The sequence below is a fragment of the Pan troglodytes genome, chromosome 20 (genome assembly GCF_028858775.2).
Source record: "Pan troglodytes isolate AG18354 chromosome 20, NHGRI_mPanTro3-v2.0_pri, whole genome shotgun sequence".
NCBI classification, from domain to species: domain Eukaryota; kingdom Metazoa; phylum Chordata; class Mammalia; order Primates; family Hominidae; genus Pan; species Pan troglodytes.
The window spans coordinates 40,288,230-40,310,788 of NC_072418.2; the positions used below are offsets into that span (position 1 = coordinate 40,288,230).

The 22,559-nt window shown below is 44.3% G+C and overlaps 1 protein-coding gene across 2 annotated transcripts in view; it reads left to right on the forward strand.

Annotated features, from left to right (window-relative positions):
* The first annotated feature begins 3,014 nt into the window (after nt 1-3,014).
* The window catches only part of ZFP14 (ZFP14 zinc finger protein), a 45,405-nt gene continuing 25,860 nt past the window's right edge, over nt 3,015-22,559 (forward strand). Inside the window, exons 1-4 of one of the 2 annotated variants that reach the window (XM_063801600.1) lie at nt 3,015-3,093; nt 14,271-14,358; nt 20,017-20,143; nt 21,719-21,820. In XM_063801600.1, coding sequence (XP_063657670.1) covers nt 14,350-14,358; nt 20,017-20,143; nt 21,719-21,820 — 238 coding nt within the window. In that variant the 5' untranslated portion in view covers nt 3,015-3,093; nt 14,271-14,349. The remainder of the gene's footprint in view (nt 3,094-14,270; nt 14,359-20,016; nt 20,144-21,718; nt 21,821-22,559) is intronic. The other variant, XM_063801601.1, reaches the window with a different exon arrangement.

Here is a 22,559-nt window from a genome sequence, read left to right on the forward strand (position 1 = left end):
AAAGTTGAGGTCATAAATTATACGATATTACCACAAATGATTAAAACACAAGGTTTGGTGTATGTTGGGCCACTTTCTCAATCTGCAAACTTAATGTGAAGTACATCCACAAGATATAGTTTTGGAATAAATGAAGGCTCCAGAAATATATTGAGAAATAACATGGATTTAATTCCTGCTGAGGCATCTTTAGTTTTTATGATTTCAAAGTTACTAAAATCATATATATATGATATATATGTGTGTGTGTGTGTGTATATATATATATATATATGAAAAAAATTGCATAGTTGGAATTACAGATGTGCATCACCATGCCTGGCTAATTTTTGTATTTTTTTGTAGAGTCAGGATTTCCCCATACCCAGGCTGGTCTTAAAACTTCTGGGCTCAAGCCATTTGCCTGCCTCAGCCTCCCAAAGTGCTGGGATTACAGGCTTGAGCCACCGTGCCTGTCCATGAATTGTTAATAAGAACAACAAAAAGGTTAGAATGACAGGTTTTAGAGGTACAATGGAAGGGTTTTTTTTACAAAGGACACTGCTCTGTGTCAAATGATGGAGCATTTGACACGTGGGTTTTTTTTTTTCCTACTAAGAGAAACTGCGGATGTCTGAGAGGCAACTGAAAATATTAATAGTACAGATTTAGATACTAAGAAAAGAAATGAAACTCTCTGAAAGAAATGCTCTTATTCTGCATGATTATGATGAATTGAAGGTCCAAATCGCTTTTTTCAAACTGAACGACATAAGAAAATAAACAATCTGAAGAAAATCCTATTTCAGAATTTCAGTGAGCATGATATTGGACCAAGTGCCCCATCATTTGACACAGAGCAGAGCAGGGCCCTTTCCAAAAATCCCTCCATCGTACGTCAGTGAAGTCAGGCATTAATTCTCTGGTGCTGTTGGACAAGGAAAATGACCTACAGTTAGTTATCTTCACCAGCAGTCTCCTTACCAGAGAGGGTGTGAAGAATTTAGCCCCTAGTGTCAGAAGGCCTCAAAACTTAGTCAAAACGAGGCCAGGTGTAGTGGCTCAAGCCTGTAATCCCAGCACTTTGGGAGGCTGAGGCAGGCGGATCACTTGAGGCCAGGAGTTCGAGACCAGCCTGGCCAACGTGGTGAAACCCCGTCTCCACTAAAAATACAAAAAATTAGCCGGGCGTGGTGGCGGGCACCTGTCATTTCAGCTACTCAGGAGGCTGAGGCAGGAGAATCCCTTGAACCTGGGAGGCTGAGGTTGCAGTGAGACAGTATTGTGCCACCACACTGCAGGCAGGGTGACAGAACAAGACTTTGTTTCAAAAAAAAACTTAGTCAAAACAGAGAATATGGAGGAGCTATTTTAATAATTCTTTTTGTTTTTTTTTTAATGGAGTGTTGATTACCTTACATAAATTTAATTGTAAACATGTACATAGGACCGTGATTTTGAATTAAAAAAATACTTTGGGCCTTTGGCCTTCTTAGTAGTTTTGTTTTGTTTTGTTTTGTTTTGTTTTCGTTTTTGTTTTGATACGGCGTCTTGCTCTGTCGCCCAGGCTGGAGTGCAGCTGCACGATCTTGGCTCACTGCAACCTCCGTCTCCCTGGTTCAAGCGATTCTCCTGCCTCAGCCTCCCGAGTAGCTGGGACTACAAGTGTGCGTCACCATGCCCAGCTAAATTTTTTTGTATTTTTAGTAGAGACGGGGTTTCACCATGTTGGCCAGGCTGGTCTCGAACCCCTGACCTCAGGTGATCCACCCGCCTCGGCCCCCCCCAAAGTGATGGGATTATAGGCGTCAGCCACCGCGTCTGGCCACCTTCTTAGTAGTTATAAAGTAGCTCAGATTTTTCATTTATCTCCTATTTCATGCATATCCTATTCTTTGCAAAATGAAACAAGATTGCCGAGGCATTTTCAAATATCTTCTAAAGTTTTATATTCTTAAGGAAAGAACAAATTCTTTCATGTATTAACTAATATATCAAAGAATTTGGGATACAGAAGATGCCTCAGGGTGGTCCCTGGTGGGCTTATCCCATTTCTTTCCTGAAGGAACGCAGGACAGGACAAATTCAGTCTCATCTGAGACAGACCTCTCCAGTTAGTCTTTTTCTTTTGAAACGGAGTTTCGCTCTTGTTGCCCAAGCTGGGGTGCAATGGCGGATCTCAGCTCAATGCAACCTCCGCTTCCCGGGTTCAAGCGATTTTCCTGCCTCAGCCTCCTGAGTAGCTGGGATTACAGGCGCGCGCGACCACGCCCGGCTAATTTTTTGTATTTTTAGTAGAACAATACATTCACAACTGCAGGAGATACGACACACACACACACACACACACACACACACACACACACAGAGACAGAGTGGGAGAAAGGGAGAGGGCAGTGAACACGAGCGACCTTTCTAGGTTTACGTCCTGCTCCGGGTTCTGGTGGGCTTTGAGAGTATTTTCATTGCATGCCTGATGTGTGCCCACACCTTGCTTGGGTGTATGCAGTGAGTAACTGGTAGGTGTTTAGTATACATATTAGGCACCTGCTGGTGCCAAAACTTCTTTCTAAATCCTCCGCGGCTGAGCCTGGTGGCTCACGCCTGTAGTCCCAGCACTTTGGGAGGCTCAGGCGGGAGGATCTTTTAAGCCCAGGAGTTCGACACCGGCTTGGGTAACATAGGGAGATCTGGTCTCTATAAAAACTTAAAAAATTAGTTGGGCGTGGTGGCGCGCGCCTGCAGTCCCAGCTACTCTGGAGGCTCGGGTGGGAGGGTCGCTTGAACCCGGGAGGTCGCGGCTGCAGTGAGCTCTAACTAATCACGCCACTGAACTCCAGCCTGGGCGACAGAGTAAGACCCTGTCTCAAGAAAATAAACATATAAAAGTCTTCCTCAGCGACAAAAGCAAACGCAAGCCCGAGCTCGCCTCAGACCCACGCAGCGCGGAGGACCCTCCCGCCCCGAGCGCGCCCGGAGCTCCGGCCCCTGCGCATGCGCACTCCGCGCAGCCCGTTGGGGCTGGAACCAGTCCCTCCCATCGGCGGACTACATTTCCCACAGGCCTCCGCTCGCAGTTCTTTCCGGCTTCCCTGCTGGTGTCGGCTCCGAGAGGTGAGTTGGTCGCTTGCACCGAGGCAATGGGCGCGGGGGTGGCGCGGGGGCGGCGCAGACCTCAGTGTGAGCCAGGAGGCAGTAGCTTTGGAGTTTGTGGCGCTGACTGGGCGCCGGGTGCCCTGTTGCGTCCTCTGCCTTCTCGCTTCAGTGCCGCCCAGGTCCAGCGGCCCGGAATGGCTCCGAGTTAGATGCAGGAACCCCGGAGTGAATGAAGGCCCCCAAACAAAAAGACGCAGTCTGAAGAACTGCAGATTGCACAGCTTTACCCGAGCTCCCTCCCATGGAAACTGCGGGGAACTCGGAGACAGATCCCAGCCCCGTCTTCGTGTACCTGGCCTTTCTCTCTGATACGGGAAAGGGTCAGCTTTATTCCAGGCTCCCTGTTATTTCCATCGGGTTTTGCGCGCAGTAGACGGAGGGAGCAAGTGCGCTAGCGGGGGTGTGTCCTGATCAGCCAAGGCCGGCTCCAGGAAAGGTCCGCGGTCTCAAGATTCCCGTCTCCTTTCCCAATCCTGCTGTTCTTTAGGAAGGCAGCGGGGAGAGGAGGAAGTGATTGCTGTTGCATATAGACAAGTCAACATCCAGATGAGTTTGTGTTTCCGTTTTGTTCCATGAAGTGTAATTTTTATTTTTTCTGGGCGTGGGGGCATTTGCTTTCCCCTTCTGTGGAATGAAAATCAGCTCGGACTGAACAATGAAGCAGCTCTGTCATTAATCAGGCTAGGAAGGAAGAGACAGATAAAGCCAGTTGCAAAATTAATAGAAAACATGATTTCTCCCCAGGTGGTGCAGTAGTTGTAAAATGGCATAATGACTCCCTCTTTGAGAGATTACAGTTTTCTTACCAGTGATGTTCTAGACTTGCTTTGCTGTTTTCATTTTATTACTGGGGATACCCTCTTGATTACACTCATGATTGCATTCAATATCTCATTAATCCGTGCCTCTCCTAATCTCACCTCGGAAACAGCAGCCATTCCAGATCGCAGCTGTCATTAGATCCTCCTTAGCCTTCGGCTGGAACTCAACCGTTTACGAAAGAGCTTTTCTCCTCTCTCTCGTCCATTCTATTCCAACCCTTCCTGTGGAATTTTCTCCCTTTCTGCCAGTCAATAGATATGATTTTGTCAGACTATGCGGGCTTGTTCCAGTTAATCTTAAGCTGGTTAGACTTTAACCCCTGAAATGCCCTGTCCACTGACCTGGTGCTTAACCCCCGAAATGCCCTGTCCACTGACCTGGTGCTTTGGCCTTCCTTCCCAGTGAATGATGGGGTGATGAGGGTAGATTCCAATTCCTACCTCTTTCCAGTAGGTTTTTGTTTTGTTTTGTTTTGTTTTTGAGATGGAGTCTGGGTCTGTTACCCAGGCTGGAGTGCAGTGGCACGATGGGCTCACTGCAACCTCCGCCTCCCGGGTTCAAGCAGGATTCTCCTGCTTCAGCCTGCCAAGTAGCTAGGACTACAGGGATGAGCCACCGCACCCGGCCTCCAGTAGGTATTGACATGAGCATTTGGCAGTAATTTAGTTTCTCTTATGAGCTGCCTCTTTCTAATCATTTGGATGGTCTGGAAGTAAACCTCCTGAAGAGAAGCTAACTGCAGAGCTTTATTTTGTTACTTTTTTGTTGTTGTTTGTTTGTTTGTTTGTTTTTTAGAGACAGGGTCTCACTCTGTCCCTCAGGCTGGAGTGCAGTGAAGTGATCTCGCTCCCTGCAGCCTGGACCTCCCTGGCTCAAGCGATCCTTCCACCTCAGCCTCCTGAGTAGCTGAGACCACAGGCACGTGGTCCCACGCGCAATTTTTAATTTTTTTTTGTAGAAATGAGGTCTCCTTATGTTGCACAGGCTGATCTTGAACTCCTGGACTCAAGGAATTCTTCCACCTCAGCCTCCCAAAGTGTTGAGATTACAGGCGTGAGCCACCGCGTAGAACTTTCATTCGATGGTGATTAGTTGAGGAGTTTACAGTTTAGATGGAATTACACACTAGGTCTCTTTGATCCCCACCGCCCTGAGTTCAAAAGCAGGGAAAGGAGGTGGTTTGATTGGCGATAGGATCTTTTCTGCTTTTGAGGCTTTTAAGGAGTGACAATACGATGGGGTTTTTAGTGGAGAGGTCTGTGTTAACAAGGGAAGGGGTTATTAGAAGGGAAGGGAAGACAGTAGAAATTTGGAAAGTGGCTTGAAGTTTTTGACAGCATGAGTGTTTCAGGCCACGTATTTGTCAGATCTCATGAGATGCAGTTTAGTACAGTGACAGTCGTATGGGTTGTGGAGCTAAAGCAGGGGGGTTCTAGTCCTCAACCTGCTACTTAAAGCTGCCTGAGCTTGGGGCAATTTATTTAATCTCTTTGTGCCACAGTTTCATCATCTGCAAAATGAGGATAATGATAGACCCTGCTATATAGGATGGCTCTGAGTAGAGGAATTAATATATGCAAAACCCTTAGCTAATGCTTGGCACGTAATAAGTGCTCAGTAGATTTGTTACTGTTAGGTTGTAATTTAATATTTTTCCTCATCACCCAGATCCAAAAATTAGTATCCTACCACATTTGTTTTATCTTTGTACCCTCCTTTTGTAAATTGTTGATAATCAAGAAGGATTGCCTATCAAGAGCAGGGCTGCGAAGATGCGGTGGCACGATCTTGGCTCACTGCAGCCACCTGCCCCAGGTTCAAACCATTCTCCTGCCTCAGCCTCCCAAGTAGCTGGGGTTACAGCATGCATCACCATGCCTGGCTAATTTTTATATTTTTAGTAGAGATGGGGTTTCACTATGTTGGCCAGGCTGGTCTTGAACTCCTGACCTAAGTGATCCGCCTGTGTTGGCCTCCCAAAGTGCTGGGATTACAGGCCTGAGTAGAATTTTAAAAATAATTGTGGGAAGAAGCATATGTAGTATTCTTCATCTTTATTAATATAGCTGACTTTTATGAAATGCTTATTTACTACTCTAAGTGCCTTATATGTAGTATCTTATTTATTTCTCATAACAATCCTTTCAGGTAGAAACTGTAGTTCTCACCATTTCATATGGGGAACTGGAAAGTAACCTGTCTAATATCATGCAGAAAAATAAAAGCATATATTGGTAATTACAACAGTATACCAAATATCATCATTATGCATACTTAAAAAAAAAAATGTGGCCGGGCGCCGTGGCTCATGTCTGTAATCTCAGCACTTTGGGAGGCCAAGGCAGGTGCATTACCCGAGGTCAGGAGTTTAAGACCAACCTGGCCAAAATGTCGAAACCCCATCTCTACTGAAAATACAAAAATTAGGTGGGGTGCGGTGGCTCACGCCTGTAATCCCAGCACTTTGGGAGGCCGAGGCGGGCAGATCACGAGGTCAGGAGATCGAGACCATCCTGGCTAACACGGTGAAACCCCGTCTCTACTAAAAATACAAAAAATTAGCCGGGCATGGTGGTGGGTACCTGTAGTCCCAGCTACTCGGGAGGCTGAGGCAGGAGAATGGCGTGAACCCGGGAGGCGGAGCTTGCAGTGAGCCGAGATCGCACCACTGCACTCCAGCCTGGGCGCGACTCCGTCTCAAAAAAAAAAAAAAAAAGAAAATACAAAAATTAGATGGGTGTGGTGGCATGCGCCTGTAATCCCAGCTACTCGGGAGGCTGAGGCAGGAGAATCGCTTGAACCCAGGAGGTGGAAGTTGTGGTGAGCCGAGATCATGCAGCTGCACTCCAGCCTGGGCGGCAAAGCAAGACCTTGTCTCAAAAAAAAAAAAAAAAAAAAAAAATTCCTTCCTGCTTTATTCAGCAATCTCATGATGAAGGGAAGAGATATCAATCTCATGATGGCACACACTGTCAAGTTTTGTCCAGATTATACTGAAGCTACAGGGTCTTTATGGAGGTAACTGGGTTTCATACAGATGTATGCCTTACAGTTTTTATTTTAATGATGTTATATGCAAAGTGAGACCAGTTGGTCAAGGAGACCCAACATCTGCTGGAGGGCTTCATAGGCATCTTAGCCAAAAGGACTGGTTCAGAAGCAAAATAAACCTGTTTATCAGGAAGATGTGAAAGGAAGCAGCATGGGGCTGCCTTCAGTGCTTAGAAGACATCAGTCAGGGACTTTTTGCCATTCTTTTCTAGGCCATACTCCAACACACATGGGCAAATTAAATCATAGAGTTGGTTCATGAATAAGAAGCCGAAGTAAAAAAAAAGCCACTCAGAAAAAACAGCATCTGTTTTTACAGTATCCTTAGCTTTTTTTCTCAGTTAAAGGGAAGACTGAAAGAAAAACTTGAGCCGGGAAAGTCTTATTTGAAGTATTTGGGTATTTCAGGCTCACACTCTGTTTAATGTGGTGGTGCGTGTTGCTGGCTGTGACTGTAAACATTTTAACTGGTCCTGCTAGGGAAACATGATTTTTTTTTCTGTCAAAATAGTTTCACACTACACATGCTGGTATTTTCTTTTTTTAACACACTGGCTTCACCCATTCAAAATTAAGGCAACATCATTTTTAATGGTTGCATCATTTTCAATGGTATGGATAAATAACAGGTTATTGAATCATTCCGAAATTAGGTTCTTTTCAACTTTAATCCATTAATTCATTATAAACCATGCTGTCAGCATAGCTCTGCATAATCTTTTTTCTTTTCTTTTTTTTTTTTTTTTGAGACAGAGTCTCCCTCTGTCACCCAGGCTGGAGTGCAACGGCACGACATCGGCTCATTGCAACCTCCGTCTCCTGGGTTCAAGCGATTCTTCTGCCCCAGCCTCCTGAGTAGCTGGGATTACAGGCACCTGCCATCATGCCCGGCTAATTTTTGTATTTTTGTAGAGAGAGGGTTTCACCATGTTGGCCAGGCTGGTCTTGAACTCCTGACCTCAGGTGATCCGCCCGTCTTGGCCTCCCAAAGTGCTGGGATTACAGGCGTGAGCCACTGCCCCGGCCATAGCTCTGCATAATCTTTATGTACAGATACAAACAGTCCCTTTAGTGTCAGAAGTGGAGCTTCTGATTCAGAGTTTACAGGATTGAAATGCTGCTTCACATAGCTCTAAATGTGGACCGACCTAGTGTCGGTGTCCCCACGACCTTGCTACTATAGGGCATCATCAGTCTTTTAGGTCTTGCAATGCAGTCATTGTAAAAAGGTACATTTTGTTTGCTTTAACTTTCATTTTTTTCTTTTCTTTTTTCTTTCATTTTTTTCTTTTCTTTTTTCTTTCATTTTTTTTTTTTTTTCTGAGACGGGATCTTACTCTGTTGCCCAGGCTTGAGTGCAGTGGCATCATCTCAGCTCACTGCAACCTCTGCTTCCCAGGCTCAAGCCATCCTCCTGCTTCAACCTCCTGGTAGCTGAGACTACAGGTGCACGCTACCACGCCCGGCTAATTTTTAAAATTTTTTTGTAGAGACAAGGTCTCGCTATGTTGCCCAGGCTGGTCATTTTCTTAATACCGAGCTTTAGTATTAAAATTATTTTTTTGACAGATAAAATTACATGTATTTATCATGTACATCATGGTGTTTTAAAGTATATATACATTGTGGAATGTCTAAATCTAGCTAATTAACATATGAATTACCTTTTACATAGTTACCATTTTTGTGGTGAGAACACTTTACAGGTCTTAGCTTTTTTCAGTAATACAATATATTGTTAACTATATCACCATGTTGTACAATAGATCTCTTGAACTTATTCCTCCTATGTAACTGAAATTTTGTATCATTTGACCAACATCTCCTCAACCTTGCCATTTCCCCTCACCCCCAACTATCCCAGATTCTGGTAACTACCATTCTACTCTCTACTTCTATGAGATTAAGTTGTTTTTTTTTGTTTGGTTGGTTGTTTTTTTTTTTTTTTTTTGAGATGGAGTTTTGCTCTTGTTGCCCAGGCTGGAGTGCAATGACGTGATCTCGGCTCACCACAACCTCCGCCTCCCGGGTTCAAGTGATTATCTTGCCTCAGCCTCCTGAGTAACTGGGATTACAGGCATGTGCTACCATGCCAGGCTCATTTTGTATTTTTAGTAGAGACAGGGTTTCTCCGTGTTGGTAAGGCTGGTCTTGAACTCCCGACCTCAGGTGATCCTCCTGCCTCGGCCTCCCAAAGTGCTGGGATTACAGGCGTGAGCCACCACGCCTGGTCGAGATCAACTTTTTAATAAAGATTCCACTTATGAATGAGATCACGTGGTGTTTATCTTTCTGTTTCTGGTTTATTTCACTTAACGTAACGTCCTTCCAGGTTCATCCGTGTTGTCACAAATGACAGGTTTTGTTTCTTTATCATAGCTGAATGGTATTACATTTCATTTACATAGCAGATTTTCTTTGTCCATTCATCCATTGATGGACACCATGTGTTGGCCATCGTGAATAATGCTATAATAAACGTGAGAGTGCAGAGATCTCTTTGACATTCTGATTTCATTTCCTTTGGATATATACAGTAGTGTGATTGCTAGATCATATGGTAGTTCTATTTTTACTTTTTTGAGGCCTCTCCATACTGTTTGTCATAATGACTGGCTTCCCAAAATGTTGGGGTTACAGGCATGAGCCACCATGCCCAGCCTGTTCAGATTTTTTATTTCTTCATAATTCAATCTTGGTAGGTTGTATGTGTCAGGTTATCCAATTTTCTGGTGTATGTTTGTTCATAATAGTCTCTTGTATTTCTGTTGTATCAGTTGTAATGTCTCCTTTTTCATTTCTAGTTTTATTTGAATATTTTCAATATTTTCTGTTTTCTCTTGGTTAGTATAGCTTAGTTAGGTTTGTCAATTTTGTGGGTTTTTTCTTTTTTCAAAAAAAAACTCTTAATTTTATTGATTCTTTCTATTGGCTTTCTGGTCTGTGTCATTTATTTCTGCCCTAATCTTTATTATTTTCTTCCTTCTAACTTTGAGCCATACCTGGATACTTACCTTTCCCCAGGTTTGGAAAGTTTTTTGCTACTCTTTTTTTCTCTTTCCTCTTTCTTTTTTCCTTCCTTCCTTCCTTCCTCCTTTCCTCCCTACCTCCCTCCCTTCCTTTCTTCCTCTTTTTCTTTCTCTTTCCTCTCTTTTTTCTTTCTTTCTCCTTCCTTCCTTCCCTCCTTCCCTCCCTCCCTCCCTCCATCCCTCCCTCCCTCCATCCCTCCTTCCTTCTTATCTCCCTTCCTTTCCTTTCATCTCACTCTGTTGCCCAGGCTGGAGTGTAGTGGCATGATCATAGCTCACTGCAACCTTGAACTTCTGGGTCCAAGTGATCCTTCTGCTTCAGCCACCCATGTAGCTGGAACTACAGGCACATGCAACAATACCTGGCTTATTTTTAAAAAATTATTTGTAGAGATGAGTCTCGCTATGTTGCCCAGGCTGGTTTCAAACTCCTGGACTCAAGTAATCCCACCTTGGCCTCCCAAAGTGCTGGGATTTATAGGCATGAGCCTCTGTGCCTGCTGTTATTTCTTTAAATAAGCTTTCTACTTGTTTATCTTTCTCTTCTCCCTTTTTAACTCCTACTGCTCAAATATTTGCTATTTTGATGCTGTCCCATGAATCCTATAAACTTTCTGCATTTCTTTTCATCCTTTTTTCCATCCAACTGTATATTTTTAGATAACTTGTCTTCAGGTTTACAGATTCATTCCTTTGCTTGGTCAGTTCTGCTGTTGATGTTCTGTCTTGCATTTTCAAAATTTCCTTCATTGTATTTTTCAGCTCCAGAATTTATGTTTGATTTTAAAAATTATTTCAATCTATTTAATTTCTCATTCTGATCACATATTGTTTTTCTCACTTTTTTAAGTTCTCTGTATTTCTTGAAGTTCACTGAACTTCCTTAAAACAGTTATTTGAATTCTTTCTTTTTATTTTGAGACAGAGTCTCGCTCTGTCGCCCAGGCTGGAGTGCAGTGGCGCGATCTCCACTCACTTCAAGCTCCGCCTCCTGGGTTCACGGCATTCTCTTGCCTCAGCCTCCCGAGTAGCTGGACTACAGGCACCCACCACCATGCCCGCCTGATTTTTTTGTATTTTTTAGTAGAGACGGGGTTTCACCGTGTTAGCCAGGATGGACTCGATCTCCTGACCTCGTGATCCGCCTGCCTCGGCCTCCCAAAGTGCTGGGATTACAAGTGTGAGCCACTGCGCCCAGCCTGTTTTCATTCTTTATCAGGCAGTTCAGACATCTCCATTTCTTTAGAGTCAATCACTGGCACTTTATGTTGTCCTATTGATGATGTCATGTTCCCCTGATTGTTGTTGATCCTTGTGACCGTGCACTGATGTCTGCACACTTGAAAGGACTGTGTATTTATTCCAGTCTTTGCAGAATGAGGTTCATCTGGGAAAGCCCATCAATAGCCCATCGAGTGATTCTGGGCAGCCTGTCTGGTTTGGTCCTTAAGGCTAGGGCTGCTACGGTGGGTATACTGCTGGGATGCTTCAAAAGGCTGGAACCACATTCTCTGGTGTTGCACATAGCATGCCCCAAGCCCAGGGCCACTCTGGCTGGTGCAGTGCTGGGGCACGCTCAAAGCCTGAGACCACTGTGACTGGTGCCATACTGTTATGTGCCTGATTGCAGAGGCCACTGAGGCCTGCCTGTTGCTAAGGGCTGTTGGAGCCCAGGGCCTCTGATGTCAGCCTGATGGTGGTGGCAGCCTGGAGATGGAGTTCATCATGTAAGCCTGAAGCCTGGGCTGCATGATCTTTCCTGATGCCAGAGCAGGTCTAGAGGGTCAGTCTGTGGCTACTGGCCTGGAGTCTGGGGTTGGGAGTCTCTCTGTTGCTGGGTTTTACTATGGCGGGCCTGGTGTTAGGGAACAGGCAAAGTTCTGTGCTCACTTCCCTGACTTTTCCCCAAGTGGGCAATACCTCTGTCTACACTGTGCTGCCTTGAGCTGGGGAGGGGTGACATGAGTAATGTCGAGCTGTCCTTCCTGCACTCTTCAGTGCTTCTTTTCTTACTATTGTGCTACAACCCAGTACTGCGATCTCTCACCTGGTTGCCTTAGCTATTGTGAAGGCATTTTTGTTGATGGATAATTGCTCAAACTGATGTTTCTGCAGGTGGACCATAGATGGAAAGAACTATTTTGCTATCTTCTGAGATTTAGCATTTTTTGAAAGATTATTAGCTGGGCATGGTGGTGCCCACCTATAGTCCCAACTGCTTGGGAATCTGAGGTGGGAGGATTGCTTGAGCCTGGGAGGTTGAGGCTGCTGTGAGCCAAGATCATGCCACTGTAGTCCAGCCTGGGTAACAGAGACCGTGTTTGTTTTTGAAAAAACAAAACAAAACAAAACAAAACCTACTGTTAGTTATCCTCTTTTTTTTAGTGAATTGCTGATGATCAGATTTCTCCTGGTGAAGTAGAAATCCTTGCTTCAGAGACAAATACCTGAGTTGAAAGAGAAACTGGCTTTTAGGCTGGATGTGGTGGCTCACGCCTGTAATCCCAACATTTTAGGAGGCTGAGGCGGGTGGATCAGTTGAGGTCAGGAGTTCGAGACCAGCCTGGGCAACATGGTGAAACCCTGTCTCTACTATAAATATAAAAATTAGCTGGGCATAGTGGCAGGCGCCTGTAATCCCAGCTACTTGGAAGACTGAGGCAGGAGAAACGCTTGAACCCTGGAGGCAGAGGTTACAGTGAGCCATGGTCATGCCACTGCAGTTCAGCCTGGGTGACAGAACAAGGCTCTGTCTGCAAAAACAAACAAACAAAAAAAACAAAAACAAAAAAAGAAAAAAAGAAACTGGCTTTTTAGTTAGAGAAATGTAGATTCAAAACAAATGTCGGCAACTTAACTGATTTGACCCCTGGGCATTAGTTTCCTGAGCTATTAAAAGGAGAGCACTACATTGCAGAACAGTACCGAGGACAACTGACAATGTGTATGAAGTACCCAACACATAGAGGTTCTCAATGAATGTTGTTGACCAACTGCAGGAATCATGAATCCCTTCTGTCCCCAGCTTGGATACTAAAAGGAAAGTGGGGCAGGCCACGGTGGCTCACACCTGTAATCCCAGCCCTTTGGGAGGCCAAGGCGGGCGGATCACCTGAGGTCAGGAGTTCAAGACAAGCCTGGTCAACATGGCGAAACCCCGTCTCTACTAAAAATATAAAAATTAGCTGGGCGTGGTGGCATGTACCTGTAATCCCAGCTACTCAGGAGGCTGAGGCAGGATAATCGCTTGAACCCGGGAGATGGAGGTTGCAGTGAGCTGAGATCGTGCCATTGCACTCCAGCCTGGGTGACAGAGTGAAATTCCGTCTAAAAAAAAAAAAATTAATCAATAAAAGAGAAGGAGTGGTGAAGGATGTCATGGCATGGGAGGCCCTGATTGGAAAACTGGAGTGGCGAGCTTTCCTGGCTGGGGAAGGCAAGGGTAGCCTCACATTGGCAGAAGCTGCCAGGTTCAATCTGTGTGGTCTTTTAGTTGCTGTGTTTAGGCAGTTCAGGCAGGATTCTAGGGGCAGGATTCAGGGCCCTTCTCAGTCCTGAAAAGTTGTCCTAGAGTGAGGAGGAGCTGCTCAGAACAAATCTGAGTAATCCAGTGTCTGGACCAGATCCACATTGCCAGAGGGCGACCTGGTCAGAAATCCTCTTGCAGAAGTAGCTAGGCTTCTACACCAAGTTCATCATTTGTCACCTATTTCTTCAGAGCTTGTATTTCTTTCTTTCTTTCTTTTTTTGCTCTTGTTGCCCAGGCTGGAGTGTAATGGCGCGATCTCAGCTCACTGCAACCTCCGCTTCCTGGGTTCAAGCGATTCTCCTGCCTCAGCCTCCCGAGTAGCTGGGATTACAAGCATGTGCCACCATGCCCAGCTAATTTTGTATTTTTAGTAGAGGCAGGGTTTCTCCATGTTGGTCAGGCTGGTCTCGAACTCCCGACCTCAGGTGCTCCAACTGCCTTGACCTCCCAAAGTGCTGAGATTACAGGCGAGAGCCACCGCGCCCGGCCAGAGCTTGTTTCTCTTTAGACTCCCTATACTTTTCCCCAGTTATATGTGGGTATAGGATAGGGATGGGCATAGTGGTGGGTGGTAGTTTGGAAAAGCCAATGGAAGTAGTTTGGGAGAAGGAATGGAAGAGAAAAAAGTTTTCATATTTATGATGTACATCATTTTGGGAGCTCTGTGGCGCAGCTTATTTCATGGTTTCTTTTTCTTCTTTCAGCTCTGGCTTATCAGGACTCCGTAGTTCTCCAACAGAGAAATCTTCAAAAGGATTGACCAGTTTTTGCTGTTCTAAAACCATGGCCCATGTAAGTTAATGTTTCTCTGTCCTTCTCGAAATACTGTCAATTTCTGTATCATGTATATAGATTCATTCTTTATTCTGAAACTTCCTGCTTACCAGAGCTTCATCCAAGAACCTGCTCCATGGCCGGACGCGATGGCTCACGCCTGTAATCCCAGCACTTTGGGAGGCCGAGGCAGGCGGATCACTTGAGGTCAGGAGTTCGAGACCAGCCTGGCCAACATGGTGAAACCCTGTCTCTACTAAAAATACAAAAATTAGCCAGTGTGGTGGCAGGCGCCCAGGAGGCTGAGGCAGGAGAATCGCTGGAACCCGGGAGGTAGAGGCTGCAGTGAGCCGAGATTGTGTTACTGCACTCCAGCTGGGGCGACAGAGCAAGACACCGTCTCAAAAAAAAAAAAAGAATCTATTCCAGTTCTTTTCCCTCCTGTGAGGATTGGGACAGATAGCCCAGTATCCTATGTGGCTATCTCTTCTCCCACTAATGTTGAGCATCTCCTACCTACAAGATCTTCTGTCAATAGCTGTGAGAAAGCGGAAATGAGATGCCTTGAGAAAACTGAAGGCATTCTCTGCAGAATGTCCTCCTGTTAACATCTTCCAGTGGAACCGCTTTTCATTTTAAAACTTAAACTCCAGAAAAAGTATATTTTTCTCAGTACAGTGCTTTTTGTCTTAGTTTTACATAGAAAAAAATAGGTGTCCCCAATACATAATATGACTTTTTTTTTTTTTTTGAGACAGAGTTTCACTCTTATCACCCAGGCTGGAGTGCAGTGGCATGATCTCGGCTCACTGCAACCTCCACCTTCTGGGTTCAAGCAATTCTCCTGCCTCAGCCTCCCAAGTAGCTGGGATTACAGGTGCCCGCCACCATGCCTGGCTAATTTTTGCATTTTTAGTAGAGATGGGATTTCACCATGTTGGACAGGATTGTCTTGAACTCCTCATCTCAGGTGATCTGCCTGCCTCGGCCTCCCAGAGTGCTAAGATTACAGGTATGAGCCACTGCACCCGGCCACAATATGACATTTTTAAAACGTTTTTGAAATTTTTTGTGGAGGAATGACATATATACAAAAAAATATACAAACCATAAGTGTATGGCTGGATGAATTTTCATAAATTGAGTACATCTATGCTATCATGTCAAGAAAGGAAATCACCTCAGATGCTTTCAGTCACTCCCCACCCACCTACTGCCCAGGGTAACCACTGTCTTGATGTTGAACACTATAATGTAATTTTGCTTATTTTTGGAACCTTGTTCAAGTGGGGCAGGTGTGGTGGCTCATGCCTGTAATCCCAGTACTTGGGGAGGCTGAGGTGGGCAGATCGCTTAAGCTCAGGAGTTCCAGACCATCCCGGGCAACAAGGCAAAACCATGTCTCTACAAAAAATACAAAACCTAGCTGGGCATGGTGGCACACCTACAGACGCAGCTACTCAGGAGGCTGAGGTGGGCGAATGACTAGAGCTCGGGAGGTGGAGGTTACAGTGAACTGAGATCGCACCATTGCACTCCAGCCTGGATGACAGAGCCAGACCCTATCTCAAAAAGACAAAACAAAACAAGAACTTTGTTCAAGTGGAATCATATAGTTCAATACAATTTTTTTTTTTTTTTTGAGACAGAGTCTTGCTCTGTCGCCCAGGCTGGAGTGCAGTGGCAGGATCTCGGCTCACTGCAACCTCCGCTTTCTGGGTTCAAGCGATTCTCCTGCCTCAGCCTTCTGAGTACCTGGAGTTACAGGCGCCCACCACCACTCCCAGCTAATTTTTGTGGTTTTTTTTTTGTAGAGACAGGGTTTCACCATGTTGGCCAGGCTGGTCTCAAACTCCTGACCTCAAGTGATCCACCTGCCTCTACCTCCCAAAGTGCTGGGATTACAGGCATGAGCCACCATCTGCCATGACACCCAGCCTTTTTTTTTTTTTTTTTGACACAAGGTCTCACTCAGTCACCCAGGCCGGAATGCGGTGGTATGATCCCAACTAACTGCAGCCCCGACCTCCCAGGCTCAGGTGATCCTCCCACCTCAGCCTCCTGAGTACTGGGGACTACAGGCACGTGCCACCACTCTTGGCTAATTTTTAAAATTTTTTGTAGAGATGGGGTCCCACTATGTTGCCTAAGCTGAACTCGAACTCCTGGGCTCAAGTGATTCTCCCACTTTAGCCTCCCAAAGTATTGGCATTATAGGTGTGATCCACTGCACCTGATCCAATACAATGCTTTTTTTAAAAAACAAAAATAACATCCAGGAAGAATCTTGTTATATCCCAAATACAGTTGTTAGACCAATGGAACCATCTGCAGATGTTTTGAAATGTGTATAACTATCATTCAAGGGCATGTGTGTACCTGGTGCTGCTAGTGACTGAGGAGGTAACAGAGCACCATCCTGAGTGTCAGCCGTTCCTGCTATCACGTTCTTGTTGGAAACGCTTTTCCATACTGTGCTTCACATGTAGCTCTCATTTTTGTCTAGTGTAAAATGAGTTCCTAAAAGATTGGAAAAGTATTGAAGAAAATTGTGGAGAAAGAAACAAAGCAAATGAGAAAAATGAATTTAGTAAAAGAGATGATTAAAATACTAAAAGCAAAGATGTTGTGTGTGTACTGACCCACTGTGTCCCATAGTTCTATATTGGAGGAAAATGTGCGAAGCTAGTTGGAGGGATGGAATTGACATATAACTCATTATAATGCTCTGATTTCACATAATGGGAGGCCGTGTGTAGTGGCTCACGCCTGTAATCCCTCCTTTGGGAGGCCATTGCTTGAGGCCAGGAATTCAATGTTGCAGTGAGCTGTGATCACATCACTGCACTCCAGCCTAGGCAACAGCCTGGGCAACAGAGTGAGACCCTGTCAAAAAAAAAAAAAAAAAAAAAAAAAAAAAAGAAAAAGAAAAAGGAAAGAAAGAAAGAAGAAGGAAGGAAGGAAAGAAAGTAAATAGAAAATAAAATGATGGGAAAATAGGTACCTGGTTAATCGTTAGAATGTCTGATTTTCAGGAATGGATTACTGACGTTAAGTGGGAGGTCCCTAGTTTGAGCTTTCCTTAAGATCTGTGATTTGATGAAAGAGAGAATTTGGTCTTATCTGACTGCTTATAGGGAAAACTCTAAACTTCTCCACAGATCTGAGTTTTTCAAGTATATAGAATAGGATTTAGTGTTGACTGACCTTAGTTTTTATGTATGTTGAGACCCTATACTATGTAAAGCTTTTAGATGGATTGGGTAGGGATGTAATTGGGCCTTATAAGATAAGGCCTAAACTTTCATGTGTGCCTTGACACCTTTGTCAAGACCCTAAAGGCCTAACCATGAGTTCCCCTGCTCTTACCCGATATGCCCACACCCAGCGGGAAAGGCTTCCTACCCAGCTAGTTCTCCTGTGAGCTAGACCAGTTACACCCCTCGTGGTCCTCAACCTAATGGGTTTCACCTCCCTGCTAGCCTATGGAATTATTCAAACAAGCCAATCACATACCACTACAGGAACCAGGGAACACCTCACCTTGTTATTACTGTAAAGCCTGCCTCCCACACCCCTGCTTGTTCATGCTGTTCTTGAATGCAATCCCCTTGTGCCCCTGCATGATGTATCATGTCCTCTCTCAGGCTCTGAATATATGCATCGAACAAATTGCTGTCAATCTCATCTGTCCGGTGTGGGCTATTTGATTGTCTTGTACTTTTTAGGTCAGGGATCCCTCCTTCACCAACAGGGTGAATAGGATGTGATCAGAATAGGACTGCAAATAGATACCTCAATCAATGGAGATTTCCTCCTGTGGAGTAGAATGCCAGGAACGAGGTCCATTGTGTATTTTACAGGATGTGCTGGTCTAGAGCAGGATTTCTCAACCTTGGAACTATTGACTTTTTTTTTTTTTTTTTGAGACCGAGTCTTACTCTATCGCCTAGGCTGGAGTGCAGTAGTGTGATCTCAGCTCACTGCAACCTCCGTCTCCTGGGTTCAAGTGATTCTACTGCGTCAGCCTCCTGAGTAGCTGAGATTACAGGCTCCCACCACCACACCCAGGTGATTTTTGTGTTTTTAGTAGAGACAGGGTTTCACCATGTTGACAAGGTTGGTCTCAAACTCCTGACCTCAAGTGATCTGCCTGCCTTGGCCTCCCAAAGTGCTGGGATTACAGGCTTGAGCCACTGCACCTGGCCTGAACTATTGACATTTTGATGGGGAGTCTTTTATTGTAGGGGGCCGTCCCGTGCATTGTAGGATGTCTAACAGTGTCCCTGGCGTCTACCCATTAGATGCCTGTAACACTCACACCCTTTCCTCCGATTGTGACAACCAAAATTGTCTCCAGGTATGGCCGGATGTCTTTTGGGGAGCAAAATGACTCCTCATTGAAAATGATTGATACAGGGGGCCGGGCGCGGTGGCTCACGCCTGTAATCCCAGCACTTTGGGAAGCCGAGGCGGGCGGATCACGAGGTCAGGAAATCGAGACCATCCTGATTAACGCGGAGAAACCCCGTCTCTACTAAAAATACAAAAAAAAATTAGCCGGGCGTGGTGGCGGATGCGTGTAGTCCCAGCTACTTGGGAGGCTGAGGCAGGAGAATGGCGTGAACCTGGGAGGCGGAGCTTGCCATGAGCCGAGATCACGCCACCGCACTCCAGCCTGGGCGACAGAGCGAGACTCCGTCTCAAAAAAAAAAAAAAAAAAAAAAAAAAAAAAGAATATGATTGATACTGGTGTCCAGGTGATATCTTTATGATATCTTCATGATTCAGTGTCCTGTAACTCAGGAACAAAAAAACAATGTTCAAGAGATGATAGATGGTGACAAGCAAGAAGATTATTCACATCCATAAAGATTAGATATTGTAGACGTTGAGAATTGGGGAAGACTTTCGAGATTTTATTGAATTAAAATATCTAAAGAAAAAAGAATCTAATATATTAAAAATGTAGACTGCCATCGAACGAATTTTTGAAAGTTTACTAAAGAATTGGTTATAAAAGAGAAAGTGTTTATAATAAAACCCGAGTTTGTGATGAATTTGAATCTGTCTTCTTGGATTTTGTAGCACATGTGGGATAAATTTTTATCAATGTTTTTAAATGATCATTAAAGGGAAAAGAGAGCCCAAGACCTCATATTTCTTTTTTTAAAAATTTTTAAATTTTTAAATTTCTTTTTTTGTAGAGACAGGGTCTTGCTAATGTTGATGAAGCTGGTCTTGAACTTACGGGCTCAAATGATCCTCTCATCTGGGCCTCCCAAAGTGCTGGGATTATAGCCATGAGCCACTGCACCTGGCCTCAAGACCTCATATTTTTAAAGAATTTATGGTGGAGGCACATAGTATTCAAAAGGCTTGCGTGCACTATTTCATTTAATTAGGATTTTTTTGGGTTATGTACTCATTTCTAGATATGTTTGGATGAAAATGTAATCATATCTATAGCCACAGGACTATTCAAGAACATGTAGGCTCAATGCTTGAGAAATACTAATTTTCTTACTGGCCCCTACTCATGTCACAAGTTTTCAGCCCAATGCTGTTTGCATGCTATCTGACCCCTCTCTGCAATGCACTCCTCAATCTCCCCTCTTTCCATTTTAAAAGTATTTAATTTATTTTCACAAGTAATACCTGAGTTTGTTTTTTCAGGGTTCAGTGACATTCAGGGATGTGGCCATAGACTTCTCACAGGAAGAATGGGAATTCCTGGATCCTGCTCAGAGGGACTTATATAGGGATGTAATGTGGGAGAACTACAGCAACTTCATTTCACTAGGTAAGGTTGTTTCTCCCAAATGATATTAGCTTTCTGTGCTGTCAATTTCAGGACTATATTTAGAAAAACTCTCTAAAACTGCTTTCTGTTCTCAAAGGAAAGATTTAAGCTTTGTCAGGTTGGAACTAGGCCTCTCCATTTCATCATGTCCAGTCTGCTATGCCCTTCAGACTTCCTTCAGACTCTGTAATTCCTGATTTCCTTAGTATCCAAGGGGATGGATTTGAATATGGCAAAAGCATTGTTCAAGAAACCAGACTTCACCTTATATTGGAGCTCAGAATTGACATAAATGCTTCACACCATCTGCAAGTAGAATACCTAGACATAGGGGTTCTGAGTTTCTCTAAAAATCAAAGGAATCTGTAGAACATAGTGTGAGATGGATCCAGAAAGGTTATTTAAAACTCATAGCCGGGCATGGTGGCACGTGCCTGTAATCCCAGCTACTCGGGAGACTGAGGCAGGAGAATCACTTAAACCCAGGAGGCGGAGGTTGCAGTGAGCTGAGATCACACAACTGCATTCCAGCCTGGGCGACAGAGTGAGACTCCATCTCAAAGAAACCTCAAGGCCAGGCATGGTGGCTCATGCCTGTAATCCTAGCACTTTAGGAGGCCGAATCGGGTGGATCACTTGAGGTCAGGAGCTCCAGACCAGCCTGGCCATCATGGTGAAACCCCATCTCTACTAAAAATACAAAAATTAGCCAGGCATGGTGGCGCATGCCTATAATCCCAGCTCCTTGGGAGGCTGAGGCAGGAGAATTCCTGGAAGCTGGGAGACTGAGGTTGCAGTGAGTTGAGATCGCGCCATTGCACTCCAGCCTGGGTGACAGAGTGAGACTCTATCTCAAACAGAAAAAACCCTGAAACACATTCTGTTTCCTATAACAGACATATGCAGTTCTATCTACTTTGTAATTGAAAATTAAAATCTAAAAGCCTGGCATTTAACATTGAATGAATATCCTAGAAAAGATCTGAGAATGTCTCAAAAAACCTTTTAGTATGCACTCATCAAAATGATAACAGTAAATAGCTAATAGCTAATACATATATTATGTGTATATGTTAATAAACATCACCATATATTTGGGCTTAAACATTATTCTAAGCATTGTTCATTATTAATTAACCCTCACAACAACACTATGAGAAGATATTATTATCTTCATTTTATTTGAGAAAACATAGACACAAAAGGTTAATAATTTGCTAGGTAACACAGAAACAAAGGCAGAATGTGAAGCCAGGCAGTCTGGATCCAGTCTGTGTTCTTCCCTCCACGCAATACTGCCTTTCCACAGAGCTTGTGTGAGGTAAAATTATATTAAGGCCTGTTCTTGACCAGATGGTTAATATAATGGCCTTAGTATACTTAATTTAACCTCCTACAGGCTATTCCTTGTGACCCTCAAGTTCCCTTAATATGAGCATTCTTCAACTCCCTTGCAATTCTTCGCTCTTAGGCTTTATAAAGTGCCATATTGATCTGTAGTTAATTATAAATTTAACCAAATCTAAATCTAAAGATTTTCTGGTGTATAATTCCATGTCACATTTTTCTTTTAAGCAGGACCTTCCATTTCTAAACCAGATGTGATTACCTTATTGGATGAAGAAAGGAAGGAACCTGGGATGGTTGTGAGGGAAGGGACAAGAAGATACTGCCCTGGTGAGTGAGGGCTAAGCAGGCATTGAGAAATCACTACTGCAGGTAATAGCTAAACTGATTAGGGTGGAGGCACACCCTTGAGATGTTGGGGTCTCTCTTCAAAAAGCCCCTGGCCTATGGAGGCAGGGCTTGGGACTTGAAGCAAATTAAGATCTTTTAAGCCTGGACTAGCAAAGGAACTTTCTGTTGATCTTGAAGGCAACACTGTTTCTCATCTTTCATATTTCTATCCTGCTTTAAAGAGAAGAACTATTCCTGGTAGAAGAAAAAATAAATAAATATAAGAGCAGAAATCAGCAAAATAGAAAAGAAATAAAGAAAATTAATAAAGCCAAAAATTGATTTCTTGAAAAGATCAACAAAGATGGTAAACACCTAGTAATTTACATTCTCTCTTTTTAAAGAACATAAATTACTAACATCAGGAATGAAAGAGGGATTTTCACTTTAGATCCTATAGCCATTAAAAGAATAATAAGAGGCTGGGCACGGTGGCTCACTCCGGTAATCCCAGCGTTTTGGGAGGCCGAGGCAGGCTGGTCACTTGAGGTCAGGGCTTCCAAACCAGTCTGGCCAACGCAGCAAAACACTGTCTCTACTAAAAATACGAAAATTAGCTGGGCATAGTGGCGGGCACCTGTAGTCCCAGCTACTCAGGTGGCTGAGACACAAGAGTCGCTTGAACCCGGGAGGCAGAGGTTGCAGTGAGCCAAGATCGCGCCACTGCACTCCAGCCTGA